Below are 23,385 nucleotides of genomic sequence, written 5' to 3'. Positions count from 1 at the left end.
CTATTTCTGGGTTAGCGGAGTCTGTAACCTGAAGCGTATGTAACCCGAGGTACCACATTATTATTATTATTATTATTATTATTATTATTATTATTATTATTACCACCCACCGTTTCCCCTGACAGAGACTCAAGGCAGTTTACAGATAAAATAGATATAAAAATTTTTTGACTGTAGGAACAAACATGTAGTCAATTGGCAGTTCCTGCCCCATTGCATAGCAACCACAGCTGCATTCAGTTGTAATAGTAATAATAATAAATTCAATAACTGCCCATTTTAAAACATTGTCAGACCACAGGTTTCATGTGTCTTGGGGTGCTTTATAAGCATTTTCTTTCCTCGTCGCAAATGAAACACGTTTTGTAAAAGATTTGGTAGATTCTTACGTTGTCTTCTTCCTTTTACCTTTTCTGGTAAGCTTTTCCATCAAGGTTAAGTCTCAAACATAAGCATACCAAATTTTACATACAAGAGAATTTTTTAATATATGTAAGAAAATTGCCCTACCAATGCAAACTACGTTGTAGGTTGGAGGAGATACACCAGTTAGGCTGCAGTGTGGTTTAAACTTGTTTTCCTCTCATTCTCCCAGTCCTAATGGAACGCTCGACTGCATGTGCTCCATTGACCTGCATATCTATAAGTAGCCATTTTTTTTTGCAGGAAGTAAGCAGTTCCAAAGCACGTCAAAGTGCAAGTAGATAAATAGGTACCGCTCCGGCGGGAAGGTAAACGGTGTTTCCATGCGCTGCTCTGGTTCGCCAGAAGCGGCTTAGTCATGCTGGCCACATGACCCGGAAGCTGTACGCCGGCTCCCTCGGCCAATAAAGCGAGATGAGCGCCGCAAGCCCAGAGTCGGTCACGACTGGACCTAATGGTCAGGGGTCCCTTTACCTTTACCGTAAGATCCAAATTAAAAAGGGGCTGCTTTTTCAGGGCCGGCCTGGCCCATTCATGAGGCAAGGTGAGGCGACTGCCTTGGGCAGCAGAATCACAGAGCTGGAAGAGACCACAAGGATCATCTAGTCCAACCCCCTGCAATGCAGGAGTCTTTCACTCAATTTAGGGCTCGAACCGACAAACCTGAGTTTAGGAGTCTTGTGCTCAAGCAACTGAGCAACAGGGGCAGCAGATCCTGATGTAGATCTTTATTCTCCCATTGTTCCTAATGTAGATTTTCACTTCTTCCTTGGTGGTGAATTAAAAATGGGGGTTTAAGTCAAGGTGCCAGGAAATACTAAAAAAACTGCAGAGGAAGGTTCTTCCTTGGCAACCAGAAACAGGCATGCAAGGCTTGGGACCAGGAACACATAGGGAGCCTTCACTTCCTGCTGGAAAAGCATCATGGAGCTTTCATGCCAGACTGTCTGGTAACACATCTCAAACCCAGAACATATTGTCTATGAACCCACAGGTAAATAAAAACACAAACTGAGGGCACAAGACCTTTATTATTATTATTAAATATAATTCCTGAAGATCAGAAGGCACAAGTAGTTATCAACTCAATAAGGTCAACAGTAGTATTTACATTCAATGACAGCTGGAAAACGCCCCAAATCAAACAAAGAAAAATAGCAGCATGTTTCTTTCCAGGAAAAAAAAAAAGTTTAATAGTCTTTAAGTTAAGCAAAAGCAGGCACACTATTTTAGAGGCTGTTTCAGATCAAACAAGCCTGTTCCTCCTTTGACAACTTTTCCTACCACGAGGCAAGCAGAAGGAGACTGAAGTTCATCGTGGGAGCCTGGAAAAAAACAAATAAAAAACAAATCATTTTGGGACTTGGAAGTCTGACATAAGAAAGATCACTTGCTTGGCTTGCGCTGTGTGTGTGTGTGTGTGTGTGTGTGTGTGTGTGTGTGTGTGTAGGAGTAGCATAGCCACTTGCTGTTGGATGTAAACTGAGGATCCATCTCATTTTAGCTGATCCATCTTTTATCAAATCAATTAAGTAGAAGCTTAAACAGTATTAAAGGTAAAGGTACCCCTGCCCGTACGGGCCAGTCTTGACAGACTCTAGGGTTGTGCGCTCATCTCACTCAAGAGGCTGGGGGCCAGCGCTGTCCGGAGAGACTTCCGGGTCACGTGGCCAGCGTGACATCGCTGCTCTGGCGAGCCAGAGCCGCACACGGAAACGCCGTTTACCTTCCCACCAGTAAGCGGTCCCTATTTATCTACTTGCACCCGAGAGTGCTTTCGAACTGCTAGGTTGGCAGGCGCTGGGACCGAACAACGGGAGCGCACCCCGCCGCGGGGATTCGAACCGCCGACCTTTCGATCGGCAAGCCCTAGGCGCTGAGGCTTTTACCCACAGCGCCACCTGCGTCCCAAAAACAGTATTAGAAGATGCTATTACTTTATTTTTTAAAAAAATTCTATATCTCAGAGATGACACAGGTCTCCAAAAGGAATTCTTCTGAGATCCTCTTACATCATTTGACTAGATCTGGAGACTACAAAGGCCATTTCACACTGCAGATATTGCAGGGACCAATGATCCTTTGATAGCAAATGACATGTTCCAGTGACATGGTAATCCAAACTATGGCTTAGTGAGACTCTGTGAATGTGTGGGCTCTTGCAGCGAATTTGGCCCTTCCCAGTCTTTTTTTACTACTGTGCCAACTCATGGCTAGTTACAAGAGATCTTAACTAGGAGTCCTAATTCTGGTGACAAAGCTTTATTTCCAGAAACAAGCACTCCGCCTGAATGGAATTGTCTTTAAAGAAGAAGTCCAGCTTTGACACCTGTTTCGGTTGAGTGGTAAGACTGTCCCCCAGAATTCTCATTCATGCTAAATCACAAATGTGATTATCACCAGCAATGCAAATTTAGACAGCTAGTGTTCAGTAGAAATTGTGATCACCTGAGGGACAATTGCTTTCGAAATAAAATGTGGAAATGAACCAATAACCAAAAAATTTTTTTGCTCCCCGACCCCCACCTCGAAATTCATGAGAAAGACAGGTAAATTCTTATTATTTCAAGATCAGTTAGTCACTTTTTGCCAATGTCAGTGTTGATGGGGGCAGGCACCAGATATGACCATTGAATAGTTAAACTTGGGGTAAAAGGTAAATAAAGGTAAAGGGACCCCTGACCATTAGGTCCAGTCGTGACCGACTCTGGGGTTGCGGCGCTCATCTCACTTTATTGGCCAAGGGCGCCGGCGTACAGCTTCCGGGTCATGTGGCCAGCATGACTAAGCCGCTTCTGGTGAACCAGAGCAGCGCACAGATACGCTATTTACCTTCCCGTCGGAGCGGTACCTATTTATCTACTTGCACTTTGACGTGCTTTCGAACTGCTAGGTTGGCAGGAGCTGGGACCGAACAACGGGAGCTCACCCCATCGCGGGGATTCGAACCGCCGACCTTCTGATCGGCAAGCCCTAGGCTCTGTGGTTTAACCCAGAGCGCCACCCGCGTCCCCTAAAAGGTAAATAGCTCCATGCAAAGTGTTCATAAGGGTGACCAGGCTCATAATTTGAGGGACTGATCTTGCACATCATCTATGCCTGCATACATACTTTTTCTCTAGAATAACAGAACTGCCTATAGCAGAGAACGGGAACTTCTGACCCCCCAGTGCTGCTGGACTCTTCTTTCCATCTGCCCTAGGCAACATGGCCAAGGGTCATGAATGACAGAAATTGCAGTCCAACACCTGGAAGGCCACATATCCCCCATTGCTTCTAATTAGGCAGATAACAACTATTCTATTTGAGGCAAAGGTGGCAGTGATGGTAGTGGCCATGTAGCTTCAGGTATGCTTGGATAGAGTGGATTATCTGGGTCCTGCAGGCAATCTGGTTTGGATAGGGCACTGAAATAGCACTGATTGCCCCGATTATTTACCCTGCATTGTGGCTTCCTTCAGAAACTTGTAGCTCGTCTCAAATGTCATTTGCTGCAAGGGGGACGAATTGGACTGTATCCCAAACCGATTGAGTGGCTTGTAAACGCCTTCGAAGCACATGTAGTCCGACACCAGAGAGAGATGCCGAGGATCAACCACAATACCTGTCAAAACAAGGAGGAAGATTAGAGCTTTGCCTCTCTAAAACGTTAAGAGGGAGATGAAAGGGGGACTTCAATGGAGCCTGTCCTCCAATATCTTCCTTTAAGTCATGCTGATAAATCTTTACTAAAGCCTCACCATCTCTTTGGCCTGTAAGAGCACACTGATTATGAGAGAATGGGAAATGCAGCCAATACAAGCAGAATGGAGTTTTTTCCTCCCCAAAGCTTGATCGGATAGGCCATGTTTTGCAACTACAGTTAGGATCAACTGACAATCTAAAACCATCTTACTGTTGCAGCATTCGAGGAACTTCAGTAATAGGTGCAAGATAGATATAAGAAATTAGATATATTAAGAAAAAAGTTTAATTACGATAAAAGTGTGTATCGGCAATCAGTAATATGAAATCAAGATATGGAATAGACGGGAGGCTGGGTCTTTAGTGTTAAGACCAATATATGTTTTATTGTTTGTTAAGAAAATTATGTGTCTATGGTTATTCCTGTGTGTAATTTGGTATTTGTGTTTTTTCTTTTTTTCTTGCTGTATCAATAAAAATAATTTTTTTTAAAAAAAAAACCCCATCTTACCATATGCAGCAAACACATCTTTAATCTCTTTCTCAAGGACTTTCAAGGCAGCCTCAATGCCATAGGTATTAGCCATCGCATGAATATCATTGCAATAAAGCCGGTTCACATCAAAAATCTAAAAGAGAGGGGACAGTTGACTGGTGAGCTACTTTTTGAACAGAGTTAATCAAGAAATGTGTATGTAGCTTGTTGACAAGCAAATAAAAATGCAGCAGCTGGACAGACCGGGGGGCGGAGGGGGATTAATTTTAAACATGCCCCTTAAAAACCACAGACTGCATGTGACTCAATTACTTAGGGCAGAGCTGTGTATGATGCAGACTGCATGACTGATCATGACCACACCTACTTGCTGCAATTATTATTTGCATATTCCATTCCAGAAACCGTTACAAGTAGTTTGCTCTAATTTTTCTTAAAACACTTAAGTTCTTCACAGCAAGAGTCAGGAAATTATTAATAATAATAATAATAATAATAATAATAATAAAATTTTATTTATATCCCGCCCTCCCCAGCTGAAGCCAGGCTCAGGGCAGCTAACAACAATAAAATAAGACAACATTTTAAAATTATTTCATTTAATAATAATAATAATAATAATAATAATAATAATAATAACTTCAAATCAAATTGAAGGCAACCACTGGGTAGAGTTCTAAGAAAATTGCCAAAGGAGGGGGGGTCAGGCTGTGCCCTGGCCAAAGGCTTGGCGGAACAGCTCTGTCTTGCAGGCCCTGCAGAAAGATGTCAAATCCCGCAGGGCCTTAGCTCTTGTGGCAGAGCGTTCCACCAGATTGGAGCCACAGCCGAAAAAGCCCTGGCTCTGGTTGAGGCCAGCCTAACCTCTCTGTGGCCTGGGACCTCCAAGATGTTTTTATTTGAAGACCGTAAGTTCCTCTGTGGGACATACCAGGAGAGGCGGTCCCGTAGGTAAGAGGGTCCTAGGCCGTATAGGGCTTTAAAGGTTAAAACCAGCACCTTAAACCTGATCCTGTACTCCACCGGGGGCCAGTGCAGCTGGTATAGTACCGGGTGAATGTGATCCCACAGCGAGGACCCCGTAAGGAGTCTCGCTGCGGCATTCTGCACCCGCTGGAGTTATGCTAACACATATTGGTTGAACTCCTTATGGACAGTGCTGTTCCCCTCTCGACTAGTGTGAGCCACTTTCCACTGAATTTCTGTGGCTTCTTACTATCCTTTGACAGTAGCTTTTGCAAATATCAGGCACTCAATTTCCAGGGCACTTTGCCCAAACACAAAAGGAAACGTTTCCTCAAATCTGCTCACAGCTACTGAAGCAATAGGTCAAAAGCGGTTTTATTTTGACAATGGCAAAATCGCAACGCTCTACTCAAAAGCAAAAGCTGGGACTTCTCACTGAAATCAGCGGCACAATTATCCGCTTCGCTTTGGTGTGACCGAGATCTGCATAAGCTTCTCAAGCCGCCAGGAAAATGCTGTAAGGTAAGCTTAAAAAAAATATCAGGCCATTCTCATGACAGGCTCCCCCATTGCCTTCCTTCTTTGACACCCTATAGGAAACACAGAACAGCTCCTCGTTACATACGTCAGCATATCGGAAAAGCTCAGGGAGGTTTATCCCTTCGGTCTGCAAAGTGAGCACCATCTCTCCTTTCTTATTGCTGGTTTCGTTTAAGAGACACCGTGTGATCCCTTTCGTCTCCTGGACAACAGTGTTGTTTGCCAGAGTTGTCACAAGTGAGGCAAGGTCAAAGTACTGCTTCGTTAAAGGAAGTTTCAGTGAGACCTAGAAGGGGGCACAATATAATCCTGTGTTAAAAGGCAGCCTTTTCGATCCACTGAGAAGAGCAAACCTAACACCCACTTTTGTGATGTATGGAAGTGAGAGCTGGACCATAAAGAAGGCTGATCGACAAAGAATTGATGCTTTTGAATTATGGTGCTGGAGGAGACTCTTGAGAGTCCCATGGAAGATCAAACCGATCCATTCTGAAGGAAATCAGCCCTGAGTGCTGACTGGAAGGACAGATCCTGAAGCTGAGGCTCCAGTACTTTGGCCACCTCATGAGAAGAGAAGACTCCATGGAAAAGACCCTGATGTTGGGAAAGATGGAGGGCACAAGGAGAAGGGGACGACAGAGGACGAGGTGGTTGGACAGTGTTCTTGAAGCTACCAGCATGAGTTTGACCAAACTGCGGGAGGCAGTGGAAGACAGGAGTGCCTGGCGTGCTCTGGTCCATGGGGTCACAAAGAATTGGACACGACTAAACAACAACAACACCCACTTCTTAATACAGTGATTTAAAAACAAGCCTCCCAATGAGCTAGAGCAGTTGGTGAGCCGAGCTTTGGGACCTGCTGTCCTTTAGGCTTCCACTCCTGAAACATCTCAGAGCAAATAGGTCTGGAGATTCACCCTCTTTTGGAATCATGACAAAAGTAGGAGGTCTCCACAAATTGATGTGGGAACACTGTATTGCACAAAGCAAATGGTCACTTCCCCTCCTATTATTTTATCATAGTGTGTAAGTATTTTTCTATAAGATTTCTACTAGCTAGTCATTTTCTTTTCGAGCTTTATGCCTATATTTGTTTGTATTTGGTAAATAACGTTTACCTTTTCTTATTTGCAAGCCACTTTAAAGCCTCTGCGATAAAGTGGGCTAAAATGCTAAATAACCAAATAAATAGGTCAATTGCAACATTATGGTTTGTGTTCCGCAGCTTGAACATGTCACTTTTTGGACGCACACACTTCCACCACCTTACCTTACACCACAGTTCATTTTTTATGTCGTAGGCATAACTCTCTATGGAATCGCTGCTCTCCTGCACAGCATTAATTCTCTGCTGTGCTAATTCATCCAAGTTCTTCCTCTTGTTCCGAGTTTGTTGACTAGAGGAAGGCGCATAATGCTCATCCTGAGATTCCGTTCCCTCTGGGCTCCTCTCATCTAACCCTTGTGTCTCTTCCTCATCCGGAATATCATCGTCATCCACCTCGTTGTCCTCATCGCTCTCATAATCAACCTGCAAGAAAGATACACTTCAGCCAGAGGCGAACCATAACCAACAAAAAAAAAGAGAGGGGAAAATGTTTAAACAAGTTTTGCATCTCCAAATACTAGAACCAGTGTACAAGGATAATTTCAAATTTCACTTTCAACTGGGCCATAGAAAAGAATCTTCCATTGATCCTAATGTCCTGATACCAACCAGCACCCCACACTAGTTTTCTGCTTAAAAACCAACAAACAGCACCTTCGGGGGTGATTTTCAGAAGGAAAAAAATTGTGAGACCCCTGGAGCAATAGCAGGTTCTGGAACAGGGTCCTATGGATGCTTTCCCTCCAAAGTAAAAGCAGGCAGGTGAAGCCTTGTTTAAAAACATGACTTACACAGGCTGTCATTTGGCAACCGGTATAAAGCTGCTTAGATGGGTGGCGCTGTGGGTTAAACCACAGAGCCTAGGACTTGCCGATCAGAAGGTTGGCGGTTCAAATCCCCGTGACGGGGTGAGCTCCCGTTGCTCGGTCCCTGCTCCTGCCCACCTAGCAGTTCGAAAGCACGTCAAAGTGCAAGTAGATAAATAGGTACCGCTCCAGTGGGAAGGTAAGCGGCGTTTCCGTGCGCTGCTCTGGTTCGCCAGAAGCGGCTTAGTCATGCTGGCCACATGACCCGGAAGCTGTACGCCGGCTCTCTCGGCCAGTAAAGTGAGATAAGCGCCGCAACCCCAGAGTCGGCCACGACTGGACCTAATGGTCAGGGGTCCCTTTACCTTTACCTATAAAGCTGCTTTGAGTCATATACTTCTCTCGACAAGATATACTCATTACAGAACACTGCAAGCCAAATCTTTAATGAAGCGGATTTATTACTTGGACAAAATATTGCTCCTTGAGTATTTCGACCCTTCCCTTTATCCCACCTCCCATTCCTTCTGCTTCAGAAACTGACCTGAGCAGAAGGCCTTTCTTAGTCGGCTCTTACTGAAACAAGCAGAGCCTACTGGGACCTAACAGTATATCATTACCTCCTCCTCCTGCTTTGCTCTTCTTTTTGCATCTGTAGCATCATCATCCCCTTCACCTGTTTCAGCATCAGGAGCACCTCCACCTCCTCCTTCCTCACCTACAGCTTCATCGTCACCCTAAACAAAGAGAAAAGCTGCAAGGGGGAATGGCCTCAAGATTCTTTTTTTAAAAAAAAATAATATTTATTAAAAGTTTGAAGATTACAGAAAGAAGTAAAAAAAGAAAAAAGTAAACAATACAAATCAATACAATACATAAAAAAAAACACAAGACACAATACATCAAAACGAAAACAAAAGCAAAAACAATTAAAAACACATCCAATATTTCCATATCTTTGTCTTTCATTAACTTGTTTCATCGACCTCCTCACACCTCCCTTTTTTGTATTCTAGTTATTAATTATTTCAGCAAATCCTTTCCATCTTTCACTGTTTTCTGTCATTTAATTGTCTTGATTTATTTTAACCTTATCTTACCATTAAAACACTAAAACTTATTTGAACTTAACTCCTTATAACGTTTCTACTAAAGCCATGTAATTTCATTCCAACATTTTTCTAACACTCCTTAATTTTACAATATTTCTCTAAATAAATTTTAAACTTTTTTCCAAACTTCTTTCACCGTCTCTTCTCCCTGGTCTCAGATTCTGTCAGTCCTTTCTATCAATTCCATATGGTCCATCAACCTGGTGATCTTCTGTCCGAGGCTCTTAACTCTTTTCCATGTCCCAAGATTCACACTTTTACATGGGTTACTTTGGACATATCACTGAGAGGCTTGAAAGAAATACTAGGCATAAGAACGCTCTGCATCCACAGAGAACTAAGCTTCCACTGGGCAAGGCTTCCTTAATTTCACACTTGATAGCGCTGTTAAGGTCTAGAAGGTAGATCACCGTATTTTTCGCTCCACAAGACGCACCTGACCATAAGACGCATTTAGTTTTTAGAGGGGGAATGCAAGAAAAAAATATATTTTTAAAGGTAGTGCTGAGCAGAGCCTGTATGCTCAGCGCTTCCTTTCACAAGCCGCGTGGAGTGTGTGTGTGTGGGGGGGCTTTTCCACAAGGAGGGAGAAGGGCAGCCCGTCACGCTCAGCACGGCTCTCTAAAGGGAGCAGGGCTCTTGGGGGCTTTTCCAGGAGGTGGGGGAAGGGACTGAGGGGCTGCCCTCTGTCCCTTCCCCCACCTCCTGGAAAAGCCCCCAAGAGCCGCATGCTCTTTAAAGGGTGTGCAGCTCTTGCGGGCTTTTCTACGAGGTGGGAGAAGGGCAGCCCATCAGTGACACGCTGCCCTTCTCCCACCTCGTAGAAAAGCCTGCAAGAGCCGCGCGGAGCTTGCGTGCGGCTCTTGGGGGCTTTTCCCGTCTGCATTCGCTCCATAAGACGCACACACATTTCCCCTTACTTTTTAGGAGGGGGAAAGTGCGTCTTATGGAGTGAAAAATACGGTATTTCAACAGTCTAATGACTTAACAGAATCATACAGGAAGCAATTGAGAGGCTTTCTATTGCTTCCTGAGGAAGCAGACCCACTAGGAGAATCTTAGGGCAGTAAAGCTAAGATCCTTCCAAGGTCTGGAAAACAATCTTAAATCACCAACAATTCAACTGGTCATTCTCATCAATTGCAATGCCGAGACCAGCATTTTGTTAAATCGGTTTTTACCTTGGGCACAACTGTATGAGTGCCTAAAAGCAGCATGAAACATTTCCAAGGGGGGAAAGCTCAAGAAAAAAAGACTTTGATTCAAGGGCAGAAGGAACTATTCTTATACTGTATAACATATCTACACAAATGATTCCTGGACACTTCAAATAACTCCTGCGTACTTAAGATAGCAGTTTACCACTGTAATACGTGAAAGAATGAATTGCAGGAGCAAAACTATGCAAATAAAAATGAGTTTATTTTTTTTACAAAGCCTACCAACGATTCACGTGGGACGCGCGCGGGTGGCGCTGTGGGTAAAGCCTCAGAGCCTAGGACTTGCCGATCGTGTGGTCGGCGGTTCGAATCCCTGTGACAGGTGAGCTCCCGTCGTTCAGTCCCAGCTCCTGCCCAGCTAGCAGTTCGAAAGCACTCTTAGTGCAAGTAGATAAATAGGTACCGCTTTCTAGCGGGAAGGTAAACGGCGTTTCCGTGTGCTGCGCTGGTGCAGGCTCGCCAGAGCAGCTTCGTCACGCTGGCTACGTGACCCGGAAGTGTCTCCGGACAGCGCTGGCCCCCGGCCTACAGAGTGAGATGGGCGCGCAACCCTAGAGTCAGACATGACTGGCCCGTACGGGCAGGGGTACCTTTACCTTTACCTTACCAAGGATTCACAGTACTAGTAGACTCAAGAGGACTAGACTTTTACCTGGTTTTCTTGGGATACGCCATCTTCCCCATCACCTTCTAAGTCCCTCTGCATTGCTCTTCGAGTGCTCACAGTATTGTAAGATGCCAACTTAGAACTCTTCCTCTTAATTGTTTCAAGTAAGATTTTAAAGAATCTGGAGTAAGGAGTAATACATTCACAATTAAAGCCTCAAATTGGATTCCAGACTGTGCATCACTGCAACCAATGCTGGACATGCTTCCTGTCTGGATCCAGACAAGTCAGAGGACAAATTCAAAGGGAATTTCCCTGCCAAGTTGTGCCAGTGTGGTGTAGTGGGTAAGAGCGGGTTCGCATCTCCGCTCCTCCACATGCAGCTGCTGGGTGACCTTGGGCCAGTCACACTTCTCTGAAGTCTCTCAGCCCCACTCACCTCACAGAGTGTATGTTGTGGGGGGAGGAAGGGAAAGGAGAATGTTAGCCGCTTTGAGACTCCTTAAAGGGAGTGAATGGCGGGATATCAAATCCAAACTCTTCTTCTTCTTCTTCTTTTATAATTAAAATTAATATAGCTATTGTAATTCTGAAACCTATAGTTTTCATTTCATAAGTAGGAGGGTAGCCTCAAATAATGCAGAATCTGGCTTCTCCGAGATTTGGTGTTCAATACAAAGGACTATCAAAAAAACCGGCAGAGAGGAACTGAGAGAGAATTAAGAGCCTCGGACGTGAGGTCTCCAGGCTGATAGTTGATAGACTGATGGACATTCGTTGGGGATCGAAACCGGGAAAGGGGGGGGTGGGGCTTTGGGAATCCAAAGGGTGTACAATTATACTTTGTTTCTTTTTATTCTGTTTTGTTATCAGTGTAAAAATTGGGAAATTCGTGGAAGGGAACTTGGGTCGACCTTAGAAAAGGGTTTTAAGAATGAGCATTGACGTACAAATTGAGGTTTATAAGTTAAAATTGGTTAATTAAAATGAATTAAATATAATAAGGTGAAATTTGGGGACAAGAACTTGCTGAGCTAACAATTGGAACTGGAATACAAGAAGGGGAGGTGTGGGGAAGTCAGGGAAAGATGTTATTGAAAATAAGGAATGTAAACTTTATGTGTTTTTAATTTTTTTCTTTTCTCTCTGTTTTGAAAATTTCAATAAATATTTTATAAAAAAATAATAATAATAATGCAGAATCTGGTTATAGGGCTAGTGAAAAATTCCTGAACTAGGGGTAGCCAGTATGTGGGGAAATATGAAAATCCAGTTCAAGTGAGAGTACATAGCCAATGCCTGGTCAAAAATTGGAATGAAGGAAAGCAATCTCCTTCTCAGTAATGCCTAACCATGGTTAAACAATTAGCAAAGTACAGCTTTGAGGTTTAAGATCTCTGCAGTCCAAAGATAAAAGTCTTGAGAAGGAATGAACACAAAAGGACGAACCTCGACTCCATAAAATGCAATATGTCCCTGGGCTTCACGCATTTCTCTTCCTGGTAGCATTCATATGGTAAGAAACTAAATTTGATGGTGTAGATACGATGCTTGCTTACCATCCCCTCCAAACACAAAGACTCTTCAATGTCAAATTTTTGCAAAACCTGAAACAGTAAGAAGAATGTCTAAATTCTAACACCCTATTAGGAAGATGTCTGTATCTTTGTAAGCCATCTTGCTGCCAGTACAATTGAAGTTTCCCTAGGGTTAGCCTTCTTTCAAACTGAAGTTTTTTTCTAAATAATTTTAGCCTGCTCCGTTTTCAAGAATGTGAACCTTCCGTTAGGAAAACACACACACAGAAAAAAGCAGACTTTCAAATCTGAAGCGCCATTGGGATTCTGAACTTTCACACAGCACAGAAAGCAATTGTCTTGAGAATTTAGAAAGTGCCTTACAGCTGCAGTTATGGGACACGGGTGGTGCTGTGGGTTAAACCACAGAGCCTAGGTCTTGCCGATCAGAAGGTCGGCGGTTCGAATCCCCGTGACGGGGTGAGCTCCCGTTGCTTGGTCCCTGCTCCTGCCAACCTAGGAGTTCGAAAGCACATCCAAGTGCAAGTAGATAAATAGGTACCACTCTGGCAGGAAGGTAAACGGCGTTTCCGTGCGCTGTTCTGGTTCGCCAGAAGTGGCTTAGTCATGCTGGCCACATGACCCCTAAGCTGTACGCCTGCTCCCTCGGCCAATAAAGCGAGATGAGTGCCGCAACCCCAGAATTGCCTGCGACTGGACCTAACGGTCAGGGGTCTCTTTACCTTTACAGCTGCAGTTAGTGAGTTGCACACCATGAAACCTCCCTCCCTGCCCTTTACAAGATGGCTTCAGGAGGAAGGAAAAAGTAACTATTTTCACTTTCCCACTCTCCAAAAACCTCCTCTACAGTCCACTGGAGAAGGATATGTGCCATGGTGTTGTTGTTGTTGTTTTAAAATCCAAAACACATTCTGAGTTTTCAAAACGGGGTAGAGGAAGAAAAAAAACCACACCACTTCTCTTGCTGCACTATATAGTAATCAAGTGCTCATGCTCAGGTGTGCAACCAGCCCCAAATATGATCCCTTTGTTACTTTAAAATACAGTGGTACCTCTGGTTAAGAACTTAATTCATTTCAAATTAAGAATTAACCTCCAGAACGAACTTAATTCGTTCTGGAGGTCCATTCTTAACCTGAAACTGTTCTTCACCTGAAGCACCACTTTAGCTAATGGGGCCTCCTGCTGCTGCCGGGCTGCTGCCACATGATTTCTGTTCTCATCCTGAAGTAAAGTTTTTAACCCGCGGTACTATTTCTGGGTTAGTGGAGTCTGTAACCTGAAGTGTCTGTAACCTGAAGCGTCTGTAACCCAAGGTACCACTGTACCAGAAAGGAAAGGCTTCAGGAAGGGAGAGGGGAGGTCTAAGACTTAGACGCGAAGATACACACTGCTCACCCCACCCACAAAAGTCTCTGCTCATGACAGTGTCTCCACGACCAATCAATCCATATAAAGCATGACTTGCCTCGCCTAAGCATACTCTGGTAAGCTGCTTCTTCAGCCTCTTCACCTTCTTGTGAGCTTTATTGGTATTAAGTACAGGAACACTCATCATCGGGGTTTTAATATTAGCAGTAGCCACCATCAGGATCTCCCGCAACCTATAGCAAAGAATTATTGAACGTTTAGACACACGGATATTAAAGAAACATTTTTTTAAAAAAGAGAGCTCTTACCTGCTGAAAGTCTACTCTCTTTATAAGTGGAACAGACACTCAACATTGCGCTAGTTCCTGCCCTCTGGGGACTGGAGGGAAAGGCTGAAATTTCCCCAGAAGGCAGGAAGTACTCAAGATGGCAGAGCAGTGGAAAAAATGAAAGCAATTATTTTCATTTCCCAATGAAAACTAAAGTTATTGTGGGGGGACTGAACCATAATGGCAAGAATAAAAAAAATTAGCATATTCAATTTTTCATGATAAGGCAAGTCTCTGCCTTTTTCTATCTGAGAGCCAGTGTGGCGTAGTGGTTAAGAGCGATAGACTCGTAATCTGGTGAACCGGGTTCGCGTCTCCGCTCCTCCACATGCAGCTGCTGGGTGACCTTGGGCTAGTCACACTTCTTTGAAGTCTCTCAGCCCCACTCACCTCACAGAGTGTTTGTTGTGGGGGAGGAAGGGAAAGGAGATTGTTAGCCGCTTTGAGACTCCTTCGGGTAGTGATAAAGTGGGATATCAAATCCAAACTCTTCTTCTTCTGTATTCAGTGCAGCACAGCTTAGAGAGAGAAGTGGTTAGAAGAAAGTACAAAACAAAACAACACAACATTATCTTACCTCGGGATACCGAGTGTGACGTTCATTTCGCCTCTTCCAGCAAAGTGAAAGGTGTTCAGGGTCATCTGCGTGGAGGGCTCCCCAATACTCTGAGCAGCAAGGAGGCCAACAGCTTCTCCTGGGTCACAGAGCGATTGCTGCCACTTCAAATGCAGCAAGTCATTTAACCTGAGGACACCCGAGTAAGGAGCTGGTTTATGAATTTGGTATCCTGCCTTTCTGTATAAGATGTGCTCAAAAGTTACTTACAATAAAACAGAAATGTCAAAACGACAAATTTCACCGGACTAACCTTTCAAGGAAGGGACGCGGGTGGCGCTGTGGGTAAAAGCCTCAGCGCCTAGGGCTTGCCGATCGAAAGGTCGTGGTTCGAATCCCCGCGGCGGGGTGCGCTCCCGCTGCTCGGTCCCAGCGCCTGCCAACCTAGCAGTTCGAAAGCACCCCCGGGTGCAAGTAGATAAATAGGGACCGCTTACTGGCGGGAAGGTAAACGGCGTTCCGTGTGCTGCGCTGGCTCGCCAGATGCAGCTTGTCACGCTGGCCACGTGACCCGGAAGTGTCTCCGGACAGCGCTGGCCCCCGGCCTCTTGAGTGAGATGGGCGCACAACCCTAGAGTCTGTCAAGACTGGCCCGTACGGGCAGGGGTACCTTTACCTTTTTAACCTTTCAAGGAGGCAACCATTCTAACAAAACTCCCTGGAAAAGCAAAGCCTTCACTGTCCTCTATTTCATAATCTGGGTGCTCTGGTTTTGATGCCTAAAGCAGAGTCAAAATGACACCCACCCACATCCTATGCCGGCGTAAAGGCTTTAAAAGGCCTTGGTGCATCATTCAAATAGCAATTCCTGTCTTCATCTATCCCATCTCCTTACTTAGACTACAACTCCTATGCACAATTACCAAGGACTAAGTACAATTGAATCTGGGAGGACTTACTTCTGAGCAGACCTACAGAGTATCATGCTGCACATTCCTCTATCCCTCTTTGCCTCTCTCTAAAATACGCACATATTTTCCAGCTCCACATAAGATTCAGTGGCAGCGTCTTAACTCTCTCTGCAGCTGTTACCTGGCAAGGTAAAGGTAAAGGGACCCCTGACCATTAGGTCCAGTCGTGGCCGACTCTGGGGTTGCGGCGCTCATCTCGCTTTATTGGCCAAGGGAGCCGGCGTACAGCTTCCGGGTCATGTGGCCAGCATGACTAAGCCACTTCTGGTGAACCAGAGCAGCGCACGGAAACGCCATTTACCTTCCCGCCGGAACGGTACCTATTTATCTTCGAACTGCTAGGTTGGCAGGAGCAGGGACCGAGCAATGGGAGCTCACCCCATTGCGGGGATTCGAACCGCTGACCTTCTGATCAGCAAGTCCTAGGCTCTGTGGTTTAACTCACAGTGCCACCCGCATCCCTATTCGTGAATTAGAACACTGTTAATCTTCAAGATTTAGGCTCTCTTTTTCAGGATTATAAAGACATTTCAACTCCACACCGGGAAACTATTGTAGCGTGCCGAAGGAAACTCACATGTTGATAACCTGTTCACAATCTGCAGCAACTTTGTGATGCGATCAGTTGTCTCTTCACAATAAGCAGAGACCTAAGATGTCGCTTAATAGATACTTAAATACATAGACGAGGCATTCTGGACCCTAAGACAGAAGCAGCAGTGCTTGCATATGCCTTAAAATAAAAATTGCTACCTCTGAGAAGAAAGTTCAGATTTGCTGTAGCTCGTGTTGTTCCGAGCGTCCCACTCTCTGAGGAAATTCTCAACTTCTCTTTCAAATGTTTCCGATACCGATGCAAAATGGATGTCTGGCCGCCAGACAGCAAGGCTAGGATCAGGACACTTCGCTGCCTTCTTTTGATACTTCCTCCGCTTCTTCTCGCTCAATTCATACCACATCTTTAACAACTGAAATAGGCAGCAGAATTAAAGGCAGCATAGGTCCCCCCCCCCCCATATTGTACACAGATTTCCTGCACTTGAAAGAACAATTTTTAAAAAAACATGGTACAGAGGCAAATCACCGTATTTTTCGCTCTATAAGACGCACCTAGTTTTTGGAGGAGGAAAACAAGAAAAAAATATTCTGAATCTCAGAAGCCAGAACAGAGGGATCACTGCGCAGTGAAAGCAGAAATCCCTCTTGCTGTTCTGGCTTCTGTGATAGCTGCGCACACACATTTCCCCTTACTTTTTAGAAGGGAAAAAGTGAGTTTTATAGAGCAAAAAATACGGTATTTCCCTTATAACTACAAACACCATAAACCACAAAAACCTTTGGATTCATGAATCATTACAATCAACTGCAAACCACCCAGACAATTGGACAGTATATAAATATTATTGGCATCCATCTCAAGAGACAATAGAGTGCACCTCTAGGGGTGAAGTCAAACCGCCACATTAGCAGCACTGAAATGACCTCCCTGGGGTGCAAGCCTGGGCAGTGTGTATGGAGGTCATGGGCTGCGCAGATGACAAGACCTCCCTCTCGGCCTTGCAGATGTGGTCCAATGGAAAGCAGAGCAATACATTTGGCACCAGCTTGGCTGCAGGAGTTGCCAGAAGGAGGCATACAAGACGCCATCCAACCCCCTTAGGGACTCCACTCTGGATTTGTGTAGGGTTTAATCCTTAGCCTTTTCTTCTTCCAAAGATATCCTGCAAGGCACTGGAGCAGGCTTCCTCAGCCTCGCCCCTCAAGATGTTTTGAGACTACAATCCCCATCATCCCTGACCACTGGTCCTGCTAGCTAGGGATCATGGGATTTGTAGGCCAAAAACATCTGGAGGGCCGAGGTTGAGGAAGCCTGCACTGGAAGTTTAGGATCAATTTTCCTTCTCCAGACAGAAGAGCATATTTACAGCTTTATTCAACGTAGATCAAAACAAGGGAAAAACATGACTGCTTGCATCCGTGTCCAGGAAAACAGCCGGAACAAAAGCTATATACAAAACGGAAGTTCCCCGAGAGAACAGTGCTGGGAGTAAACAGGCATGTGACACACAACAATCACGCCTGACCATTTAAGGTGGAACGGAACTATATCCTAACATGATGGGCTACCTTCCTAGGTTGACAAGCCCCATCTGTATTGAAAGTTACCTGCAGAGTTGCAGGATCTCGGCCATTCACAAGTTCTCCTGCAGGGATCTGTGCTTTTACACTAGCCAACATTTCCTGAGAAAACAGCAAAAAGCCTCCTTCCCTCCTCAAAGACTGCTGATGCTTGCTCTGCCATCTCTTGATGGATCTGAACTGGCTGTTTGCTTGCTGGGGGTCCATTTTCGGCAACACTTCATCCAAATGCTTTGATTTCTCTATCACCTGTAAGAAATATACAAAAGCAGTTGATGGGGATGGCACACTGGTCACATACCATGAAAGGGCCTTTTCTGACAGACAGCGCTATGCAGCCATTGCACATACCGTATTTTTCGCTCTATAAGACGCACCAGACCACAAGACGCACCGAGTTTTTGGAGGAGGAAAACAAGAAAAAATATATATTCTGAATCTCAGAAGCCAGAACAGCAAGAGGGATCGCTGCGCAGTGAAAGCAGCGATCCCTCTTGCTGTTCTGGCTTCTGGGATAGCTGCGCAGCCTCCATTCGCTCCATAAGACGCACACACATTTCCCCTTTTTAGGAGGGAAAAACTGAGTTTTATAGAGCAAAAAATATGGTATTTCATTTCTCCCGAAAACCCTGCCAACATGCCATTTTCGGAATAAGTCCTTTTTAGAAGAAGATACACTCCAAAGTCTACGGAAATAAATGGAGGCAGAAAACCCTACCTTGTGGTTATCCGTGATGAAAGGGAACTGCTTTGAATGCAAGAACTGTGTCTTGGGGATGTCTAGGCCATCTTCTCCATAGAGAAACTGGACTAGGCTGCCATCGCTGTCTCGCACAGTCAGGTCATAGTGAACTATCAGCCCTTCCAAATGTTTTATGATACACCTGCACAAAGATTAGCGTGACAAGAGGAGGAGAATGTTAGGGGACCCTGAAGTCAGTGTCTTTAAAAGATGTACTAAGAAACTTTAGAAATGCAGCCACTGGATACAGCACAGCCCAATGCCTGCTCGCTAATGATCAATTTGACACGAAAGATACTTTATTTAAGACGGCTAAATAGTTTCCTCCTTGCTGATTAGAAATAGGCAGTACAGTGGTGGACTAGGGGGACTAGGTTAGTCCCCTAAATGTTCCCGGTAAAGGTAAAAGATAAAGGACCCCTGGATGGTTAAGTCCAGTCAAAGGCAACTCTGGGGTTGCGGCGCTCATCTCGCTTTCAGGCTGAGAGAGCCGGCGTTTGTCCACAGACAGCTTTCTGGGTCATATGGCCAGCATTCTGGCACAAGGGAACACCATGACGGGAGCCAGGGCGCACGGAAATGCCATTTACCTTCCCACCGCAGCGGTACCTATTTATCTACTTGCACTGGTGTGCTTTCAAACTGCTAGGTAGGCAGGAGCTGGGACAGAGCAATGGGAGCTCACCCCATCGCAGGGATTCGAACCCAGTAAATTAGAGTATTAAGGTCTGGTGCCTCCCTCCCAAAGCCCAGGACGCTTCTGCCTGGTTTAGGGAGGGAGGCACGATGCTCCGACAGGGTCCAAAAGCCCTCCCAGACCTTCCCAAAGCCAAGTAGACTTTGGGAAGGAGGCAGCAGAATTCCAGCATCCTGACGCCTTCTTCCCAAAGCCTTAGGGAGGAAGATGTGCTGCTCATGTGTGCAATGTTGCCCCTGTTCCAATCGCCTTTGCAAGCTGGCACCCCTGGCCCTAACTGTTCCCCTATGAAGAATTTCACTGCACGCCACTCCCTGAGGCAGTAACATCGGTAAGTGTAAAAACAGAAACACTGTAATAAAGCAGCTCTTACCTTTGAAGGTATCCAGACCGACTGGTTTTGACAGCTGTGTCCACTAGACCCTCCCTACCAGCCATACAATGGAAGAAGTACTCCTAAAGCACAAATATAACCTCTGTGAGAAAAGGACTCTTGCCCCACGTAACTAGGCAGCAGCACGCTACGTAAGGCTCTGCTTAAAACTGGCCCTCCAGAAAGCAATATCCAACAGAACAGAGACAAAATGGTATTAGATTATGTCAGCTTGAAGGTACATTTAAATCACATGAGAGAAATGTAGCCCAGAGAAAAAGAGTCAAGGCAGAAGAACTTACGGGCGGTTTAATGCCAGTGAGGAACCTGCCAGCCACAAACCCCCCTGATCTGGGGGGAAAGTCATAAGGTTGAAAACATGGCAACGATTTGCCGGATGGCATCAAGGGAGGCCTTCGACCTTCCAACTCAATCTGGCCCAGCAAGCAAGAAATCTTTAAGAAGCCAAAAGAGACACAATGAGATACAATGACAAGATCAGACCAGAATTAACTAGCTTACTTCTTTGACTTCTTCAAATAAAACTATAGCTCTTTAAAAATATGTTGAGTTAAAGCATTATTATTATTTTCCTTATATTCAAGTTCTGTCATGTAACCTGCAGTTTTCATCCCACTAGAATAATCTAAAAAGATCCCTGTCATTTCTCTCTGATATTTATGCATTTAAATACCAACAAGAGGAACTGAAAACATCTAGACAGGAGTGGTGGCTAGCTAATCTTCACTGGTGTCCTAAAATAAGAATGTTCAGAGCAGAACAATTTGTAGTAATGAATGGTCACAAAATCACTGCTATCACTTGGCTATGCACAGCACTCCTGGGTCAGATTCTGGACGACGTGGAAGGTATATTGATCCAGCTTTGAAGATTACAGCTAAATTGCACTGTCTGAAAACACTACCTGCATAGTATTCACAGTAGAACCTTTGGCTCCTGACTGCACCATCAGCTGCAAGTTATTCTCTGGGAAACGCCGGTGAAGTCCAAGAGGCATGCACACCTACAGTTTTTGGGGAATAAAATCCTGTTTAAGCCAGGATGACAATACCAAAAAACAGGGGGGAAATAAGAAATCATTGGGGAAAATAGAGAACCAACTCTCTTTTCTATTTACTGGAACTACAATTTCTTTAGAGAAAAAGCAGTATGAATTAGTCTGTTAAGAGCTAGTGTGGTGAAGTGGGCAGGAATCTGGAATAGGACCAGGAAAGGTTGAGTCCCCCACTCCCCTTGCTATCTATAAGGCCCACTGGGCAGGTCTGGGCCTAACCCACTCCACTTAATTGCTCCAATCATAAAATGGGAGAACTCGTATATTATATGCCCCTGAGCTCCTCAAACAAATGTATTTAAGCATCTATATCTATATTTCTGTGGACTGCACAGGAATGATAAGAGGTCCAATACATGAACCAACGTTATGTTAGGATGATCTCAAATTTCTTGATGCAAACCTTGTTAATCTCATTGCTGTAATGGTTGACTTCCTCTTTGAATTTCAGATCGACCATGTTAAAATCTCTCTGGTCTTTGTGAAGATGGGCGTCTTGCCACTTCCCTCGGACCTCCTCATCCAATGAGGTTTGAGGCAAGTTAAACGCAGCTTGAACAGCCTGAAAAGAACAAGGCGGTGTTGAGGGCCAAGGCAGGGATAACAATGAAAGGCGCCTGGAGAAGTGAGACCCCCCCCCCAAAAAAAGTATCAGCTTACCTTTGTACCACACCGGGTGCTTTCTTTAATGATTTTGCGCCTCTTGTGGTCTGCCCTGTGTTTGACCAAGATATCTTCAACTCCTAGAATGAGAAGATAGAACTGAGTGCTTACCCTCTCCCACTTGAGATTCAGCAACAGTTTCTTCAGGGGGGTTTCCCCCTGAAAGGAAGCTCTTCTCTGCTAAACCCAGACAGACTTTCTGCTCTGCTTGGCTTAAGGTAAAGGTAAAGGGACCCCTGACCATTAGGTCCAGTTGTGACCGACTCTGGGGTTGTGGTGCTCATCTCGCTTTATTGGCCGAGGAAGTCAGCGTTCAGCTTCCGGGTCATGTGGCCAGCATGACTAAGCCGCTTCTGGCGAACCAGAGCAGTACACGGAAATGCCGTTTACCTTCCCGCCAGAGTGTTACCTATTTATCTACTTGCACTTTGACGTGCTTTCGAACTGCTAGGTTGGCAGGAGCAGGGACCGAGCAACGGGAGCTCACCCCGTCGCGGGGATTTGAACCGCTGACCTTCTGATCGGCAAGTCTGGTTTAACCCACAGCGCCACCCGCGTCCCTTAAATGCAGATTGCTTTCAAACAAAGGATCAGAGCAGAAGTGTCATTCTAGGAGATGTTTTCATTAATATTTTGGGTGCTGAAACAACTGTGTGCTTCTTTTTAAGAGAAACGGGAAAGAGAACTGGATTACTCACCCATTGTAAAACCTCTGTAGAACTGCAGGTAGGCAGTGAAGAGCCGAGCCAGAGCTGTGAGCACCTTTCCACCGGTCTCACCACCATAGACCTCATGGCAGCAGTGGACCAGCCCATAGGCAGAGCTACCATAATGAGCTTTATCCAACACCCCACAGAGCAGCTCTCCATTTCTGATGACAACCTGGCAGATATAAAACACTTCTAAGTCAAGACTTGACTACACCCACTCCGAAACCTCCTCTTTTAGTGCACTTTTAGATGCCCATTTTGGTTTTTCCAAAATAGCACAGATCCTTGACCTGCATTTATACTGTAAACTGCTCCGTGATCCTCAGATGAAGAACGGTATAGAAATTTAATTCATTATAGTAATAATAAAGCCAGGGTGGACAGACAGGGCCTGGAGCCTCAGAGGTACGGGCAACCCCCATCTGCTCATGTTCAATATGTGTGCAACTGCGCATATGTGCATCGCGCTGAACCCAGAAGTGACCCAAAAAGTCACAAAAAGGGGCAGCACAGGGCAGAGGTGAGGTGGGATTTGCAGGCTATTTCTGTTTCAATGATGTTTCAAATATGCACAATGTCACTTAAACATGCAGTGCTTTGGAATATAACCCCTGCATAAATGGGGAGTTGCCTGTATTGATCAGGATATGCTCCTATGTCAATAAGGACTGTCCTGTCTGGCCAGCAAAGCCAGCCAAAACTCTGGGACCCTTGTCGACCCCGTACATTATTAAACATCGAACCATACCTGCGATTCGCACATAAAGGCAAGACCCGATCCATGAATTCTACTGGCAGAGCCTGTCATCCAGGCTTTCCCATCAATCTTGGCTTTCCCAAGCAAGTTCAGTGGAATGTGATCCTCTGGAATTACATTTATTAACAATGTAGAAACAACCTGCGATGGAATACAAGGTTCGATTATAAATGGAAAAGGCATTCACTCTGATATGCAATTGGTCCCTTCAAGGCATTTACCTACCCCTACCTGTTGGCAAATGGTGTGTTCACCTTTGTGGCTAGAACAGCAGGAAGCACATACATACAACGCTGAACTGCACAAAAACAACAAGGCCTTGGATGCAGGCAACCTATCAAAAGGATCTCTGTGTTTTAGCCATCTTCACCCATCTTATTGTTTTTTTGTGTGTGGGGGGGTGGGGTATTGTTGTGTTTTCACTTTTTCATTTTGTGCTTTTGCCCTGTATTTTTATTTTGTGAACCACCCTGAGATCTTCAGATGAAGGGCGGTTTATAAA

At 45.0% G+C, this 23,385-nt stretch overlaps 1 protein-coding gene across 1 annotated transcript in view; it reads right to left on the bottom strand.

Annotated features, from left to right (window-relative positions):
- Positions 1–1,435: 1,435 nt before the first annotated feature.
- Positions 1,436–23,385, bottom strand: part of POLR1A (RNA polymerase I subunit A) — a 38,912-nt gene continuing 16,962 nt past the window's right edge. Inside the window, exons 15-34 of the mRNA XM_077917502.1 lie at positions 22,875–23,024; positions 22,115–22,298; positions 21,414–21,496; positions 21,157–21,315; positions 20,604–20,702; positions 19,981–20,133; positions 19,679–19,761; positions 18,585–18,750; positions 17,894–18,115; positions 16,481–16,695; positions 14,778–14,945; positions 13,969–14,104; positions 12,412–12,569; positions 11,008–11,143; positions 8,644–8,760; positions 7,380–7,640; positions 6,195–6,395; positions 4,619–4,736; positions 3,863–4,027; positions 1,436–1,748 (exon numbers count right to left, since the gene is read on the bottom strand). Coding sequence (XP_077773628.1) covers positions 1,648–1,748; positions 3,863–4,027; positions 4,619–4,736; positions 6,195–6,395; positions 7,380–7,640; positions 8,644–8,760; positions 11,008–11,143; positions 12,412–12,569; positions 13,969–14,104; positions 14,778–14,945; positions 16,481–16,695; positions 17,894–18,115; positions 18,585–18,750; positions 19,679–19,761; positions 19,981–20,133; positions 20,604–20,702; positions 21,157–21,315; positions 21,414–21,496; positions 22,115–22,298; positions 22,875–23,024 — 3,075 coding nt within the window. The 3' untranslated portion in view covers positions 1,436–1,647. The remainder of the gene's footprint in view (positions 1,749–3,862; positions 4,028–4,618; positions 4,737–6,194; positions 6,396–7,379; positions 7,641–8,643; positions 8,761–11,007; positions 11,144–12,411; positions 12,570–13,968; positions 14,105–14,777; positions 14,946–16,480; positions 16,696–17,893; positions 18,116–18,584; positions 18,751–19,678; positions 19,762–19,980; positions 20,134–20,603; positions 20,703–21,156; positions 21,316–21,413; positions 21,497–22,114; positions 22,299–22,874; positions 23,025–23,385) is intronic.

This window comes from Podarcis muralis, chromosome 13, assembly GCF_964188315.1.
Source record: "Podarcis muralis chromosome 13, rPodMur119.hap1.1, whole genome shotgun sequence".
In the NCBI taxonomy this organism is placed as follows: domain Eukaryota; kingdom Metazoa; phylum Chordata; class Lepidosauria; order Squamata; family Lacertidae; genus Podarcis; species Podarcis muralis.
The sequence above is the reverse complement of the archived record's forward strand: the minus strand, read 5'-3'. Positions and strand labels throughout refer to the sequence as shown.